This window comes from Falco punctatus (assembly GCF_963210335.1).
Source record: "Falco punctatus genome assembly, chromosome: 19".
In the NCBI taxonomy this organism is placed as follows: Eukaryota; Metazoa; Chordata; class Aves; order Falconiformes; family Falconidae; genus Falco; species Falco punctatus.
The window spans coordinates 2362122-2379508 of record NC_137599.1 but is presented as its reverse complement, the minus strand read 5'-3'; the positions used below and the strand labels follow the sequence as shown (position 1 = coordinate 2379508).

At 46.5% G+C, this 17387-nt stretch overlaps 1 protein-coding gene across 2 annotated transcripts; it reads left to right on the top strand.

Moving 5' to 3' along the window:
- The first annotated feature begins 246 nt into the window (after positions 1–246).
- On the top strand, positions 247–17161 carry MED1 (mediator complex subunit 1). 2 transcript variants are annotated; one of them, XM_080369543.1, is made up of 18 exons: positions 247–426; positions 2334–2440; positions 3263–3341; positions 3783–3837; positions 3966–4098; positions 4869–4897; positions 5278–5349; positions 5665–5739; positions 6323–6396; positions 6752–6841; positions 7566–7677; positions 7991–8115; positions 8330–8448; positions 9097–9298; positions 9479–9574; positions 9680–9785; positions 10635–10775; positions 10953–17161. In XM_080369543.1, exons 1-18 carry the CDS (start codon positions 399–401, stop codon positions 13882–13884), a joined length of 4575 nt encoding a protein of 1524 aa, XP_080225669.1. In that variant the 5' UTR covers positions 247–398; the 3' UTR covers positions 13885–17161. The 2 variants fall into 2 exon arrangements, with proteins under 2 accessions (XP_080225669.1, XP_080225668.1); XM_080369542.1 differs by having other exon boundaries at positions 10635–17161.
- The last annotated feature ends 226 nt before the right edge of the window (positions 17162–17387 follow it).

The following is a 17387-nucleotide window of genomic DNA, read 5'->3' as shown; positions in this document are numbered from 1 at the left end:
GCCGCCCCCTCAGCGCTGCGAGGCCTGGCACGGTGTTACCGGTCCCGGCTTCCTGCCGCTTTGCTGCGGGATGGAGCCGTTAGGCTGGCGGCGGGGCCTGCCCGGCCTGAGGGAGGGCGGCAGGAGGGAGGAGGGGGCGGGGCTTGCCGCCACACACCGCGCCCGCCCCGCTCCATCCCCTCCCGCGCTCTCGCGAGAAGTGCCTGCTCTCGCGAGAGGTGGAGAGCGCTGCGCGCCCGCAGCGCAGCCGCGGCCGGAGGGATGGCGGCGGCCGCCGCCGTGTGAGGCCGGTGCGGAGCGGCCCGGCCGCGGCTCCCCCCTCCCTCCCTCCGCTCCCGGCCCGACGCCACGCTGGTGCTGCGGCCCGCCTGCGGGCCGCCCGTCCCCCGGGCCGCGGTATGAAGGCGGCGCCGGGCGGTGCCGAGGGTGAGTGCCGCCGGCGGGGCGCGGCTGGCGCTGGGGCTTCCCGCCGGCGCCGTGAGGAGACGGGCCGGACCCCGGCGCGGCCCGGCCTCGGGCTGGGACCGAGGTGCCTCCCTGTGAGGCGGCACAGGGGCTGCGGCCCCGGAGGGAGGGCGAGGGTCCCGCGGCCGGTGGCACCCTCCTAGGCTTTCTCCGGCGCCGTGGCTCCTTCCCCCGGTCGGGCCAGTGGGGCTTGATGCAGGCTGCGGGGCGGGCTCCATGTGGAAGGAAATAAAGGCGAATGTTCTCCTCAGGCGGTGGCCGCTGAGGCCTGGCAATGCTCTCGCTGCCCCTGGGCTGCCGGCGAGCCCCGGGCTGTACACAGCCCCAGAGGGACCCCGGCTTATGGGGGTGAGGCCGTGGGCGCAAACAAGAGGCTCCACCTGAGCGTCAGGAAACGGTTTTATCTCTCTGAGGGTGCCCAAGCACTGGCAGAGGGTGCCCCGGGATGCGGTGGGGTCTCCATCCTTGGAGCTGTTCATGAGCCGTCTGGGCAGGGTCCTGGGTGGGCAGTTTGCTGCGGGTGGCTTGGCTTGGGCTGGGTGATGTCCAGAGGTGGCTTCCCACCTTAGCTGTCCTGCGATTCTCGCGTAGCGGAGAGGTATAAAGTGTCTGAAACCGCCTATTTTTTTCCTACACTTGGATTTGTTGGGGTCTGCATTAGGTCTGCAATTTGTACTTGCAGCAGTGATGAAAACAAACCCTTGAAATTTTGCAGGTGAGGGTTTACTCTGGAGTTGCATGCCGTAGCAGTTAAAATGTCACAGACATCTGTTTGCCTTGGACACACTAGCGCCAGTGACAGGGTTTGTTTTGGCAGTGGTGGCCCCTGGGATTTTTTTTTGACAAACGCAAGTGTAGGAAAAACCTGTCTGTTAGCAAAAATGACAACGTTATAATGCTCCTGAAACCAGCGTTCTCTTTGTGCATGTGTCTGAATAGATGGTAGGGAAAAAATGAACCATTTTATCTTGGAACTTTTTTTGGCTGAACTGTCCAACACTAATGTTTTGCTTAGTCACTGATCCCATAGCCCTCATTTTCTCTCATCAGGGAGGTATTCATAAGAGTGGAACTTTTTAAAACACACAGAAATGATGTTCTAGAACCACAGGGCTTAGATGGGAGTCTGTGGGATAAGAGAGGTGTTTTGTAAAGGCCGAGTAGGTTCTAGGTTGGTAGAGATCCATGACCCCTACAGTTGTCCGCCGCTTCGTTGTTTTGCAGTGTATGGAGCCGTGCCCTGCCTCTAGAACAGCACCGCAGAGGCACCAGCCCTCAGTTTCAAGCTAGTGAGAGGCTGGAGTGTGTCTGATCAGGGCATTTGTGACAACTGGCGGTTGGACCCATTTGGTTGAGGTTTTTGGTGATGGAAGGGTCTGTGATGGTCTTTACTGCACAAGAAGTTGGAGAGCTGGAAGAGAGAACAGGAAGAGGGAAGGGGGATCCAGGAAAGAAAGCTTAACCTCGCTGCTTTAACACGATGTGTTCTACACTCTCAGTTTCCTGCCCAGGGAAAGCTTTATCTTCAGACCACGCTGTTGTATCTTCAAACAGTCCCCCAATATATTCCTGTCATGCCAGGACTTAGCATCATTCAGAGTCCATGCAGAATAGGAGCTGGGCTTTTTCCCCGACAGGCCCGTAGGCATTTTATGGTCCTTTAGGTTTTGGTAGCTTGTGATATATCCTTAACATTTACTTAACCTTAAGGCCTAGGCTGCAGGGATACGTGAGCAGTAAATAAGTTTTTTGAAATCGTGTTTAGCTTAAAGGTGGAAAGTATTTTCAATACAACTGCCAAACTGTTTTATTTGTTAACCTTCAAGTATTGTCTCATTCTTTTTTCTGAATATTCCTGTGTCTTACAGAGACGGAGAAGCTGAATAAGATGAGTACCCTCTTAGAAAGACTTCACGCAAAGTACAACCAAGCCAGACCTTGGACAGAAACCATGAAGTTAGTCCGTCAAGTCATGGTGAGGATTGTTGGGGTCTGAGCAGGAGGGCTTCTGATGTTTCTTTAGTAATAATTCTGTTGTTGGTTTGCTAGATCTCTTCAAAGTGCTTTAGGTTTTGTTCAAGCCTTGGCTTCCTCCTGGGCCAGTGTGGTTGAGGCGTGTCAGTTATTGCACCCAACAGTGTGCAGGGGAGGGAGTGATGTCTGTAGCTTTTCTGTCTGGCGTGCTTTTGCCTTCCCTAATTACAGCCTCCTCCTCTGCAGCCTAATTGACATGGGGCAGCTGTCAGCTCGGTGCCAGGAAAAGGGTCAAACCTGTGGTTTCAGCCAGTGCTGGGAAGCCCAAACCATTCTGCCGGTTGCTTTTTCGGGATGTTACGTTTTGTAAAGCAATTTGCTCCCTGTTTGGTAATACTCAAAGCTTGGTGCTGGCTTAGTCAAACGTGGTCTCTGAGTGGGGGGAAGGAGGAGCAGGAGGCAGGGGAGAGCTACATCAAAGGTTTCCGTGTGTATTATGGTGTTAAAAGTTTGCCTGTCTTGTTATTTCTCTGTAGTCTCTTAGGTAACTCTTAGCGTATGCCTATTAAAAAGTTGCTACAGTCTGTTCTTCCAGATGAGCAAGTTGCTTAGAAGAAAAATCAATTCCAGGCCTGCCTTTGTTACCTCCTTCTGAAATAGATACTGTTCTCCTACTGGAATTAAAATGAGGATGTAATTTTGGGATGAAATCTAACTTGCTTTTAATTACCTAAATAAACCTCACTTGACTGAACAAAAATTGCAATATTTCCCTCTCACTGAGTGATACACTAAAAGGACATTTTTATCCTATCTGACTAAGGAAAAGCGAGTTGTGATGAACTCTGGGGGGCACCAACATCTGGTGAGCTGTTTGGAGACTTTGCAGAAGGCATTAAAAGGTTGGTACGTTCTGTACGTGTGCTTTACAAACCGCTTAACAGTCATATGCTATGGAAATACTCCACAACATTAAAGCAGGCAAGCTTGGTGCTGGCCTTTTTCACAGTATTCCTGGTGGGTGTGCGCTCACATGTACATAAGCACACTTATCCTGGTCAGTACCAGTCAAGATTGTCCGCTTTACTTTTATTGTAAATGCCCATACCTGAAGTCCACTTGCAGAAGAAAATCCCTTCTCGCTTGGCAGTTCTGAGAACATTTGCTTTTCTCTATATGCAAATTGTTCTGCGTGTATTTTGAGTACAGATAATGTATATAGTCACTCATGTGAAGACGTGGGAGGGAGTAACTAGTTGAGATTGGTTTTACTGCCGATGCCTCGCTCCTGGGGAATTGTTGGATCATTTCACTAAGCCTTGTTCTTTCCTCTCTCCATCTAGTATCTTCTCTGCCTGCCATGACAGATCGCTTAGAGTCTATAGCTAGACAAAATGGGTAGGTCTACTTCTTTATTTTATGGCTGAGGCTTTTCCTGTTTATCTGTACACATCATAATCTCACTGCTGGTTTGATTGGTTTTTTTGTGTGCATCTCAGCAATTTTTGTTTTGTTTTGTATGTAAGCCTTGGATCTCACCTTAGTGCAAATGGCACTGAATGTTACATCACTTCAGACATGTTCTATGTGGAAGTCCAGTTAGATCCTACAGGGCTGCTGTGTGATGTCAAGGTGGCTCACCATGGAGAAAACCCCGTGGTATGTATTACTGACCAAGACGAGGGTAATGCCTTTGTGTTTTTGGAACTGCCATTTCGGCTCCCTTTTGTTTGAACAGAGGAAATGGATTATATTTAATGTTTCCCTAGACCTAGCATTACACCTCTGCTGCTCATTCTAGTGGAAAGTAAAAGCCTCCATGGAGTAGTCTGTTCTTGTGGGTTAATCTCACCGGCGTAGTGTACGTGTGCAAGGACTGTCTTCCTGATGGTCTCTCTTTTTCTCCAAGTGGTTTTATAACAGCAAAATTATATGAGGAATTTATTGCTGTGTTCCTGAGAATTTTGTTTCTGGAGGAAGGATAGGGAAATTAATCTTATTAAAACTTAGATCTGTGAGTGGGAAGTATTAAAACGTGGAATGCTGAAAGAAAATGGCTTAAATTCCCTTCTGCACATGCATGAGAGTTTGAACTTGCTATTTGCATTGCCCTAGCCACTCTTCTGAAAACAGACCATTTTTAATATCTCTGTAGAAGATCATAGGTTTTCAACCTGAAAGCTTCACAATTTTAAAAGTTTATTTCAAATTAATCATTTAAGAAGGAAAGAGTATTGCTTGAATTCTTCCGGAGGGGGCTGACGAGCAGAACTAGAACCATAGCAATGTGTAGTTGTGAGCATTGTATTCCTTCTCGTGAAAAGCTATGCTCACAAATTTTACTGTCCTAATGTTTCACAGTTGCTGTGCTGCACAAAGACTGAAGTTGCTTCATTCGACATTGATATCGTATATCCTTTCCTTTTCAGAGTTGTCCAGAATTGGTGCAACATCTGAGGTGAGCAACAAGAGTTGTTTGTTGCAATTTCTGACAAGCTTTTCTTTGCAGTAGTGATCTGATGCTATTTTATGTCTGGAGATGCAAAATGTTTCATAACCATTCCTTTCCTACAAAATCTCTCTGCTTCTCCAGGGGGGATTTTCTGGCTTTGGTTCAGATGCTTCTGATTCTGACTGCTGTGCATGGTTTCTTCCAAGCCACAGCGCTACATTCGTGGAATTTTTAAAGCTGGATCACTTGAAGAATTTTGTAGCTTTCATGTAGCAAAAGTCTTTTCTGAAGTGACTTAATATCTATATTAGTATAACTTTTTAAACCACAACCTTATCTGTTACAAATTTGGATACATGTTAACTTTTTTCCCTTCTTCCTTTCAGAGAGAAAAATTTTGATGAGTTTTCTAAGCATCTAAGGGGGCTTGTGAACCTATATAAGTTGCCAGGAGACAAGTAAGTCTCAAATATATTTATTTACATCCACATACATAAAACTAAACAAAATTACATGCTTAAATTTTCATTGGGGGTGATCCTACTGACTTCATCACCATGGCTTGCATGTGCACACAGTGGGTGGGAGGATTTAATGTGAAGTGGGAACGCAGGCTGAAAAGTTACAATTTCTAAATGATCAATCTGATGGCAAGTACTGCAGCTTGTCAGCCGGCAGTTCTGTGAGTTGGATTTCATTGCTTGGTCCCTTTCAGTTTTTCTTATATTGTTTTGTTGTTTGTTTTGTTGTTTGTTTTTTTTTTTTTTCCCCAGCAAACTTAAAACTAAAATGTACTTAGCTCTGCAGTCCTTAGAGCTGGATCTCTCAAAAATGGCAGGGATGTATTGGTAAGGACATCTATATGCTTTGTTGTTTGGTGGTGGTGGTTTGTTTATTTCTTAATAATGCTGCATCACAGTGGCCAGTTCTGATCATGCCAAGTGCTGTGTATCCATGAAGTGTGCGGTTAGTGCCTGTTTCATCTGATGCTATTTTTAAAAAGTCCAATGCTGAGGCTATAGGTGGCCTATGGTAGCAGGGGAATGATGTATATATGTAAAGAAAAAATGCCTAGAGCTCTCTGAGCAATTACGTTGTAACTGCAGAATTCGATTGAAAGAAAGTCTAAAAGGCAAAAAAAAAAAGTTATAATTAGATGGACTAGTGTTAACATGTTTTACAGCAAGAAATTGAGAAATATTTGACCGTCTTTCACTGCTGTAGATTCAGTGGATAAACCATGCTTTTTTTCCTACCAAGAGTAAAGTAGCTTTTGTTTTGCCTGTAACAGTGTGAAGTTTAAGATTGCTGCCTCTGTGTGACTGAGAAGCGTGTGTATTGAGCTAAAATCTTAGACTGCCACCAGCACGTAAATTTTGGCAGCAGGTGTGACTCTGGCTTGCTGCAGACCTCTGATTGCCTCTCTTGCAGGCAAGCCACCAATGCAAATCCCCTTGACAAGATTCTTCGTGGCAGCGTTGGCTATCTCACCCCCAGGAGTGGAGGTATCTTTGATTAACACTTAGAAAAGAATAAAAATGGCTTTGTTCGGGGTCCCCATAACGGACATTGGTTTCACATTAACTGGAAAATGCTAATCAAACTAACAGAGGGTTGAGGTGGCTGAGTATTTGTGAGTCCCACAGGATCCAGAAAGCCAGCTTTTCTTTACAAAGCCACACGGAGTAATTTTATGGCAGATGGCCATGTCTGTGCCTTTGACAGCAGAGAGCAACTTTTTCAAGGTGTTCGAGGAGCTCTGCACAGTGTGGGTTGTGGTGTTGTGTGGTTACAGGGGTTAACAGCGGTTGGGTTAACTTGTATTGTCGGGATGCCTGTTCAAAAGCTTCTCTCCTGCAGGTCTCCTGATGAATCTCAAATATTACGTCTCGCCCTATGATTTATTTGAAGATGGCACTGGAGCCTCCGTTATTTTGCATGAGAACAATGGTAGGTCAGCTTTAGAAGCTAGTGTGGACTACTAGTGCTTGAAGGAGAGAAGAAAGCAGAATTCCAGCAGTCTGGCTGCCCTCTGCTGTCACCCTGTAATAGAGGAAAATCACAGGTTGACTTACAGAGGACATGGGTTTAATAAGCTCAGTTGACCATCTTGAACCTTGTGCCTGTTCTGGAGTTTGAACTGGGCTGCTGCCAAGGGTGGTGGGGTGACAGTCTGCAGGCAGAGCCTGTCTCCTTAGGGTGAATTTCATCATTAAGATAGGTTTTATTTTATTGTGGGAATACTTGTTGTCTCTGCCATCTTACCGGAAGATTATTTTTTATGCATGTACATGGACATCCGTCTTTCACTAAAATGTCAAAGCCAAGCATGAATTAAAATTGAGGCTGGTCTCAGGAAAGAAGAGAGTGAGGCTGTGCAAAACCATTATTTGTTTTGCTTTGTAAAGAGCGCGCTACAAACTTGCAAATGTATCTGGAATGTATTTTAAGAATTATGCAGTTGGTCTACCTTGCAAGAGAAAAATAGAGCATTAGGTAGCTTAACTAGTTTGGCTGTAGACTGTTCACTGATAAAGGTGAACGCTGAAAACTGTGCCTTCTGGAGGAAGTAAGATAGTTCCAGTGTGGTGATATTTAATTCGTAAAGCTTGTGTTGTTTTTTTTTTCATCAGCTTATGTTGGTTTTGGGTTTCTTCCTTGCTTCCTCTTGCAGTTCCTCGGTCTTTGGGTATGAATGTGTCAGTAACAGTTGAGGGAACCATGGCTATGTACAAACTTCCAATTGCACCACTGATTATGGGCTCTCATCCAGTTGACAGCAAAGGGTAAGCAGAGGACACGTCTGCCAGGTCGTTCTCAGTGGCCTTGTTCAGATGCAAATTCAACATTCTGTGGAAGTCAGAGTGGGGAGATGACTGTGTGACATCACGGCATGCTATAAGGCACTTAAGTGCTGTCTTTAAGCCAATAAGTATGTATTTCAGGCATGTGACATGCTTTTGAGGAGCGTCTTAATTTTTAAGAAGGTCTAACAGTCTGCTTGTGTTTGAGTGAACAGTGAACTGTATGTCTCTTTGTAGCAGAAGCCGGAGTCGTGCCCTGCATCTAATAAGATCTTGTATTCACCCCCAATTGCAGAACTCCGTCTTTCTCGTCAATCACCAGTGCCAACAGCGTGGACTTACCGGCTTGTTTCTTCCTGAAATTCCCCCGTCCCATTCCAGTGTCTCGAGCTTTCATTCAGAAGCTTCAGGGCTGCACAGGTGGGTTGCAGATCCATCAAGCAGATATTCCTTAGGTTTTTATTAATAAACTTCTGCCATTTTTTAATGCAGGACAGAAAAGTTGCTCAAGGTTTTGTGCTCTTTTCAGTAAAACCTGGATAGGTTTCCTTTGCTAGATGGTAACGCTTTCTCTGGCCGGCTGTCTCTTTCTGGCACCTGGGTGCAATTGTTTTGTGCCATCTTGTTCCTTCAGGTATTCCATTGTTTGACACACCACCAACATTTGTACCCTTGTATGAGCTGATCACACAGTTCGAGTTATCGAAGGAGGCTGATCCTTTACCTTTAAACCACAATATGCGCTTCTATGCAGTAAGTATGTTGTTACAACCAGGACATTGTATTTGTAGATGAGCAGTCTGGGGATTTTCATCTGTTTCAGGTATCTTTCAAGTAGGGTAAAGGAAATTCATTGATACAGCATTTATTCATGGGGAAAAACTATGCTATCCAAGCATTAGAATTCAGATACAGATGGGACCACGGTAATCAGGAAAATTAGATAATGAAAAATCCATTGCTGTTGAAATGCAGCGGCAGGAATGACAGCAGAGGTATGGGATGGAGCCTTCCCAGGTTCCGTCCCTTCCTCTTGTTTGGACTGTAATGTGTGGCTGAATGGATCACATCACTTTGAGGGAAATGCTGGTTCTTAAATTTATCAGTGACGGACCTCTTGTTAACTTCAGAGGATTTCTCTTTTCCTCGGAAGGGATGCCGTAGTGTAGGAAAACTGTTTTAGTGGGGACGGTGAATACTGTTCAATAGTACTACTTCTGAGGAGCCAAAATTGTGTTTTCCTTGTTCAGACTGGAAGGAAAGCATCTTCATTGTTTGTCGTTTTCAGCTAGAAAGGTGGCTTGGCGTGACTTGGATCTGGGGCCTGCTCTTTCCTTCCTAGATGTCTGTTATTGCCTTGTACCCAGCAGTAGTTGGAGTAAAGCAGAAATTGTTTGTCAGGCTCTTCCAGGACAACAGCACTGTTACTTTCTGAACAAAGATGCTCCTCTCCCAGATGGAAGAAGCCTTCAAGGAACTCTGATTAGTAAAATCGCCTTCCAGCACCCTGGACGGGTTCCTCTCATCCTCAATTTGATCAGACATCAGGTGGCGTACAACACGCTGATTGGCAGCTGTGTCAAGCGAACAGTTTTAAAAGAAGGTGGGTACCACATCAACTGGCCTAGTATGTGTGGATAAGAAACCCTGGGTAATTTTCCGAGGTGTAGGAGGAAGAAATTGGGCCTGTGCTGCTTTCCTTGTTGGGTTTTTTTTCTATATGGGGGTATTCAGCTGGTTCATCTCTCGTGTTCCCTAATTTAATGGTTCCCGTGTCTTTCAGATTCTCCTGGGATCCTGCAGTTTGAAGTTTGTCCTCTCTCTGACTCCTGCTTTAGTGTATCCTTCCAGCATCCTGTGAATGACTCCCTAGTGTGTGGTAAGTGGACTCAGTAAAAGCCTGAGTGTGTTTACAGGAAGGATGGCAGGGTCTTCTTCCACTGTAACCAGGATTTTGATCTCTTCCAAATGCCTTCCCTTTTAGTGGTAATGGATGTGCAAGACTCTACTCACGTGAACTGTAAGCTGTACAAAGGGCTGTCCGATGCTCTTATCTGTACAGATGATTTCATTGCCAAAGTTGTTCAAAGGTAAGCTAGATTTTCTTTGCGCCACCGCGCCCTCCAAATTCTACAGATGAACTCTGTGTCTGTCTCATATTTATTCTGGTGGTTTAGGAGCCTTTCTGTTTGTGGGTGAGTTTTAGTTGTTTGGCAGAGAGGAAAGCTTGGAGCCCTATTGAAAATTCCATTCCAGCTGCTGAACCATAGCTACTTATTTTTGAGCGTGTCTCCAAGGTGCCTACCTATTTATGCCTTCTACTGTAGTCGGTTGCTTTCTACCTTTTATGAAACATGGAAGTGCTCCCCTGCCGTTTGTCATTTACACAGGCCTTTTGTCAAGGCTCCCCTGCCCTAGCCACCATTCAGAACACGGCAGAATGTTAAGAGGGCACAGCACAGACCTTTGGAGTGAGAATAGCTGGCTTTGCTTTCCAAGCGTTGCAGGCTTGTTGTCCTTGAGCAGAACATGGCATTATCGTTGATGTTTTACAGGGTTGCAGGAAATTAGGTTTGCCAAGCTCAGGCAAAGGTGTTTTCTGGCAGAGTCAGGGTAACCACCCAGACTGCATCCTGTGCTTTAACTGCAAGATCACGATCTGTCAGCTGTTAGTTATTAGAGTTAATTGGTTGATTAATTCTCCCTTTGTGATTGCAAGGCAATGCATAAAGGCACAGTTGTCTTGTGGCTAGGTAAGTGTGATGGGATAAGTGTAAATACAAGCAGAGCAGCAGGGCGTTTACTGTGCCTGGACCTGTTGCTCTTTTTTGCCCAAGAGCCTTACTGCTTGCTTTTATGTCTGACGAGGTTGTTAAAAAATCTTCAGCTGCTACAGGGCAGCAAAACGCACACTAACCCCTTTGCTTTGTGTCTTGCAGATGTATGTCCATTCCTGTTACCATGAGAGCAATTCGTAGAAAAGCAGAAACGATTCAAGCAGACACACCAGCCTTGTCCCTCATTGCAGAGACAGTAGAAGATATGGTGAAGAAAAATCTTCCCCCAGCCAGCAGCCCAGGGTATGGCATGACCACAGGCAGCAACCCAATGAGTGGTACCACTACCCCAACAAACACTTTTCCTGGGGGGCCCATCACTACTTTGTTTAACATGAGCATAAGCATGAAAGAGAGGCATGACTCGGTGGGCCATGGGGAGGACTTCAGCAAAGTGTCTCAGAACCCTATTCTCACTAGTTTGTTGCAGATCACAGGGAATGTGGGGTCTACCATTGGCTCAAGTCCAACCCCTCCCCATCACACACCACCACCAGTATCCTCACCAGCAAGCAACACCAAGAACCACCCCATGCTCATGAACCTTCTTAAAGAGAATCCCCCTCAGGATTTCTCCACTCTGTATGGGAGCAGCCCTCTCGAAAGGCAGAACTCTTCCTCTGGCTCCCCCAGAATGGAAATGGGCCCTGGGGGGAATAAGCAAAAGAAAAAAAAGTCCCGCATGCCAGCCGACAAGCCCAAGCATCAGACTGAGGATGATTTCCAGAGGGAGCTCTTTTCAATGGATGTTGACTCCCAGAATCCCATTTTTGATGTCAACATGACTGCAGACACCCTGGACACCCCTCATATTACTCCAGCACCCAGCCAATGCAGCACTCCTCCTACTACATACCCACAGCCTATACCTCACTCGCAGCCCAGTATTCAGAGAATGGTTCGACTTTCTAGTTCGGACAGCATTGGAGCTGATGTTACTGATATCCTTTCAGATATAGCAGAGGAGGCTTCCAAGCTCCCCACCACTAACGAGGACTGCCCGCCCATTGGGACTCCAGTAAGAGACTCTTCTAGTTCAGGACATTCACAAAGTGCCCTCTTTGACCCAGATGTTTTTCAGACGAACAATAGCGAGAACCCATACACAGATCCAGCAGACCTCATAGCAGACGCTGCTGTGAGCCCCAACAGCGATTCTTCAAACCATTTTTTTCCAGATGGAGTAGATTTCAATCCTGACTTGCTGAACAGTCAGAGTCAAAGCGGCTTTGGGGAGGAGTACTTTGATGAGAGTAGTCAGAGTGGAGACACGGATGATTTCAAGGGCTACGCATCCCAGGCTCTAACTACTTTGGGGGTGCAAGTCTTGGGGGCTGATGGGGGGGAAAATAAATTTAAGGGGAGCAATCAGTCTGATACGGTAGATTTTAGTATTATTGCAGCTGCAAGCAAAGCACTGGGGTCCTCTGACATCATAGAGCATCACAGTGGAGGTCAGAGCCCTTTGCTGAATACAGGGGATTTAGGAAAAGAAAAGTCTCAGAAACGGGTAAAGGAAGGCAATGGTTCTGGAAGTAACATGGCAGGTCCCGGCATAGATGGGAAGCCAGGGAAGCGCAGCCGGACACCATCCAGTGATGGTAAAAGTAAAGAGAAACTTCCAAAGCGGAAGAAGCAGGAGACAGATGGGAAATCTCCATCTCACAGTTCATCAAACAGGCCTTTCACACCACCAGCCAGCACAGGTGGGTCCAAATCTCCTGGGAGCTCAGGCAGATCTCAGACTCCTCCCGGTGTAGCTACTCCTCCTATTCCAAAAATAACCATTCAGATCCCAAAAGGAACAGTGACTGTTGGCAAACCGTCTTCACACGGCCAGTATACCAGTAGTGGCTCTGTCACCTCCTCCAGCAGCAAAAGCCACCATGGCCATTCTTCTTCCTCGTCCTCTTCTTCCTCCTCTTCAACCTCAGGCAAAATTAAAAGCAGCAAATCGGAAGGGTCTTCTGGCTCAAAGATGAGCAGCAGCCTCTACTCGAGCCAAGGCAGCTCAAGTTCAGGTCAGTCCAAAAGTTCGGCTCAGTCGGTGGGAAAGCCTGGATCCTCCCCCATCACCAAACACGGCCTCAGCAGCGGTTCTGGAAGCACCAAGATGAAACCTCAAGGAAAGCCATCGTCACTTATGAACCCTTCCATGAGTAAACCAAACATCTCTCCATCTCATTCAAGACCCTCGGGAGGTTCTGACAAGCTTGCTTCTCCCATGAAACCTGTCCCAGGTACTCCCCCGTCATCTAAAGCAAAGTCACCTATCAGTTCGGGTTCCGGAGGCTCCCACATGTCTGGGACCGGATCGAGCTCGAGTATGAAATCGTCTTCAGGAATGGGATCCTCTGGGTCTATGTCACAGAAACCACCTCCTTCATCCAATTCTTCGACGGCATCTTCATCTTCCTTTTCGTCTAGTGGGTCTTCCATGTCTTCATCTCAGAACCAGCATGGAAGTTCCAAAGGCAAGTCTCCGAGCAGAAACAAGAAGCCATCGCTGACTGCAGTCATAGACAAACTGAAACATGGGGTTGTCACTAGCGGGCCTGGTGGAGATGACCCGATGGATGGACAAATGGGGCCAAGTTCCAATTCCTCAAGCCATACTATGTCCTCCAAACACAATATGTCTGGGGGGGAGTTCCAGGGCAAACGTGAGAAGAGTGACAAAGAGAAGTCAAAAGTCTCTGTTTCTGGAGGATCTGTTGAGTCTTCCAAGAAGACTTCAGATTCCAAAAATGTTGGAAGCACTGGAGTGGCCAAAATTATCATCAGCAAACACGACGGTGGTTCCCCTAGCATTAAAGCCAAAGTAACTTTGCAGAAACCTGGGGAAGGAGGTGGGGATAGCCTAAGGCCTCAGATGGCTTCTTCCAAAAGCTATGGGTCTCCTCTGATCAGTGGATCTACTCCAAAACACGAACGCTGCTCTCCCAGCCACAGTAAGTCACCAGCATACACTCCCCAAAACATAGACAGTGAGAGCGAGTCGGGCTCTTCCATAGCAGAGAAATCCTATCAGAACAGCCCCAGCTCTGACGATGGCATTAGGCCTTTGCCTGAATATAGCTCAGAAAAACACAAGAAGCACAAAAAAGAGAAGAAAAAAGTGAAAGACAAAGACCGGGACAGAGATCGGGATCGGGATAAAGACAGAGACAAGAAGAAATCCCACAGCATGAAGCCGGAGAGCTGGTCCAAGTCCCCAATTTCAGCTGACCAGTCTCTTTCCATGACGAGCAGCGCTATCCTTTCAGCCGAGCGACCATCGCGGGCTAGCCCTGAGTTTTTGATCGGGGAAGAAGATGATGATCTCATGGATGTTGCTCTAATTGGCAATTAATTTTTCCTAGTGTCTTTAAAAGATGAGCTGTATGCGGGACCTGCGGGTTCTGGAGATTGGAAGAAGGAACTCTTCATTGCAAACCTGCCACGTTGATTTTTATGGGGTGTGTTTGAAGAGGGGAAAAACAAAACAAAACAAAACAAAAAAGTATTTCAAAGGATCTCCAAAGTCTGAAGAGAAAGTGTGAGCGCCAGCAACTCATTCGGCAAGCCAGGTTCCTGACTGTGGCCTTCATCCTGCGGACACTTACACTCATTCTTAATTTATAAGTATTAATTGCCCCATTAGAGTTAATGGGTATAAAGCTAAGCATGAGTGTAAGTGTGGGAGCAGACCCCAAACTGGTGCAAACAGAGACATAGGCTATTCTGAGACAGTCAGTTCCCCTGCCCCTCTTCCCATTCAAAATAAGTTGCTTTTGTATTTAGGAAACTTTAATTATTTTAGGGCATGTTTTAGGGTTGGGTTTTCCTCTTTTGAAAAGGGTGGTTGGAAGAGGAATCAAAAAAGGTTTTTTAATTTATTTTTATGGCGCTGCTTCGTTCAATGCCTGATTCAGTGCAGTGCTGAGCAACTTCATCTTCCTGTGATAACGAGCTGCTCTGCAGAATCAGGCGCTGTGTTCTGATGGTTATCAGGATTTTCTTCCAGGTCACGGTGATGAAGGATTGCTGTCTTGTCTTTGACTTCCCTTTCATTTTAGCTATTTATTTATGTCCGTATCCGACTGCCTCGTGCTGCTTGGTTTCACACAGTCTCTGTTTTAATTGTATGATGCAGAGCCCAAAAGGACTTGGGAATTTGGGTAGAGCCCACGGATTCGGGCAGCTCTGCCCACGTGCAGCCACCGTAGCTTTGGTGAAGCTGGTGACATTCTGGCATGCGTTGGAGCAAATCTAAATTGTGAAGGACCTCCACTGTCTTCACCTGAGCGTTGCTTCCTTGTCAGCCTTAGCAAAGAGCTTCCCCAGAACCCCCCGATGCTGCATTTGTAAAGCGATGGACTGTAAGCCACACACGTCCTGGTCCTTCGAGCGCTTTAGAGCCATGCATAATGTATCCACTACGAATACTTCCGTTAATGTCGATAGAACAGCTCGCGTGCGTTCACGGTTCAAACCATGGGCCTCGTTTTCTCAATCTCTTTCTGTTGCTGAGCCCTTCAGGGTTTCGTTTTGGGTTTTGCTTTTTTTATTTTTAATTTGAACTTGCAAGCGTGCTTCTCGAATAGTAGTTCTGATCATGCACATGAGTTGCCTCCTCTCTCTGGGAGCTGTTAGCCTGGCAGTGTGAGTCAGCCGTGTCCCGGTGTTAGCAGTGACACTGCTGGAAAAACAGCCCCTAACTGGTTCATCTGGGATAAGAATTGCAGCAGAAGCAGTGATTTCCTTAAAAGATGGAATTTCACCTTTTGGCTGGAATTAGGAGCATAACTCGGGCATCCTCTGTGGTTTTACCTTGTGGTCCCTGAAAGGGAAAGAGACTCAGGAGAGTGTTTTATTTTTAAAAGCAGTTAAATGTGTTCACTGAAGAGGAATGCGGGAAATCAAGAGTTCTGCAAACACATCTTTTGAATTACATGCTAAGCAGAATCCCGCTCCTGTTGGATTTTGCTGTTGATTCCCAGAGGCCAGGATTTCCCCCATAGGAATGAGATAATACTTTGCCTTTGAGGATGCAGTCCGAAACAGACGGCGAGGATTTTAAATTTCTTTTAAACCACAGAGATTTCCAGCCCTCTGTATGGTCTGACCCCAGCGATACCCCAGGCAAGTTATTTCTTTTCTGGCTCATTCAAAGCCATAGCGAGGCTGATGGCTTTTCAGTAGGGTGGCAGCTATTTAGTTAGTTGTCGGGATTTTTCCACCTCTTCCCTCCTGCTTTTAGTTTCATTCCAGGGCTTCTGCGGAATGCGGGAACCTGAATTTCTCAAAGTCTACCTTTCTTGTACTTTCCCATTCATCCTTTGTTCCTTGTGGCCTGTAGCTTCCCCCACCAGCGCTCCCATCTTCACCTGCTGAGATGATTGATAGGAAGATTGTGAGATGATAGGAAGATTGTGAGATGATAGGAAGATTGTGAGATGATAGGAAGATTGTGAGATGATAGGAAGATTGTGAGATGATAGGAAGATTGTGAGATGATAGGAAGATCGTGAGATGATAGGAAAACCATAAATAAAGTCTGAACCTGGAGCAAATGACGTTATCTTACGCAGCATCAGAATTGTATGACTGCAGGGTGTCTGTGAAGAGGATGTAAGAAATACACCACCAGATGAATTTATCTGGAGACCCTGTTGCTGCAGCTGCATCTCGGAAATGATGCCTGTTCAGACTCCGACAGGTTGTCATCTGTTTTCATGCTGCCCCTCAGTTTTATTTAATTTTTATTTTTAAGTTGTTTTATGAAAGCCCTTTGATCTGCTCTGGGTTGCGTGAAGGCGTGCGCTGCCTTCAAAAAGAAACTTCGAGTCGAATCAGGGCTGGGGATTTGACGGGACTGTTTGCTGGACTCGTCGTTAGTCGGAATCATGTTGTCCCAGTTATGAAACACGGTAAAAAATTGGAAGGAAATTGGATGGCATCATCCATTGGTAACACAAAAATGCATTTTAAAAGGCAAGAGCTGCACGTTTCCTCTCCACTCGCCCAAGACCAAAGTTCAGTATCCTAAATCTCTCCTGCGGAAGGCTAGCATCGCTGCCTGCAGGAACAGGGAAAAAAGTCTCCCAGTCTCCCGGCCCCACGGCTGCCAGAGGCGCGTGTCCCAATTTAAAGCTTTTTCACCCCAATTTGGTGTGCTTTGTGCGATGTAAATCATGTGAGAGAGAAACCGGAGCCGGGTCCCAGCTGCACGATGCTTCTGTGGTGGCAACGGGAGCTGAGGTATGCGCCTCGAAAAGACGTTTTGATGTGTAAATGCTCGGTCTCTGACAAATGTTTTATTTTTAAAATATTTTTGCTTATTCTCGACAATGATTTTACATCTTTTCAGTATTGGAAAGATAAAAGGTGTAAACAACACAAATCAAAGCCAAACCTTTTAATCTCAGGTGGTGAAGCGCAACATGGAGATTAAAAGAAAATGGTTTGCTTCCTAAATGGTCGTGATGTAAATACCTGTCTGGAAATTAGCTTTTTTTTTTTTTTTTTGTAAATACCCCCAGCTCCTTTTGCATTCTTTTTGGATGTAGAGTGAACTTTCAACTTTTTTGGAAATATTGCAGAGAACGTGTTTATTTACATGCAAATAAATCTCTTTGGTACAAAGAGCTCTCGGGTCTCTGGAAGCTACCGGCGGCGGGGGGGAGGCGAACACCCGCACCACCCCAACCCACGCCCCCCTCCAACCCCCGAGACCACCCAAGCCCCGGGAGGCGGCGGCGGTGGAGGGCCACGCTTGATTTTCCCGCGGGAATGACATCACCGTGACGTCACGAAAGCTCGGCCTGCCATTGGTTGAGCTCCGCGGTCTCCCCGCTCCTCCCGGAAGGGAGC

Excerpts from the sequence above, each read along its gene's own strand:
- MED1 (XM_080369542.1), top strand. The coding sequence starts at position 399 with ATGAAGGCGGCGCCGGGCGGTGCCGAGG. Across the intron at positions 2,441-3,262 it reads AGTTAGTCCGTCAAGTCATG|GAAAAGCGAGTTGTGATGAA; the intron begins GTGAGGATTGTT and ends TATCTGACTAAG. Across the intron at positions 8,449-9,096 it reads ACAATATGCGCTTCTATGCA|GCTCTTCCAGGACAACAGCA; the intron begins GTAAGTATGTTG and ends ATTGTTTGTCAG.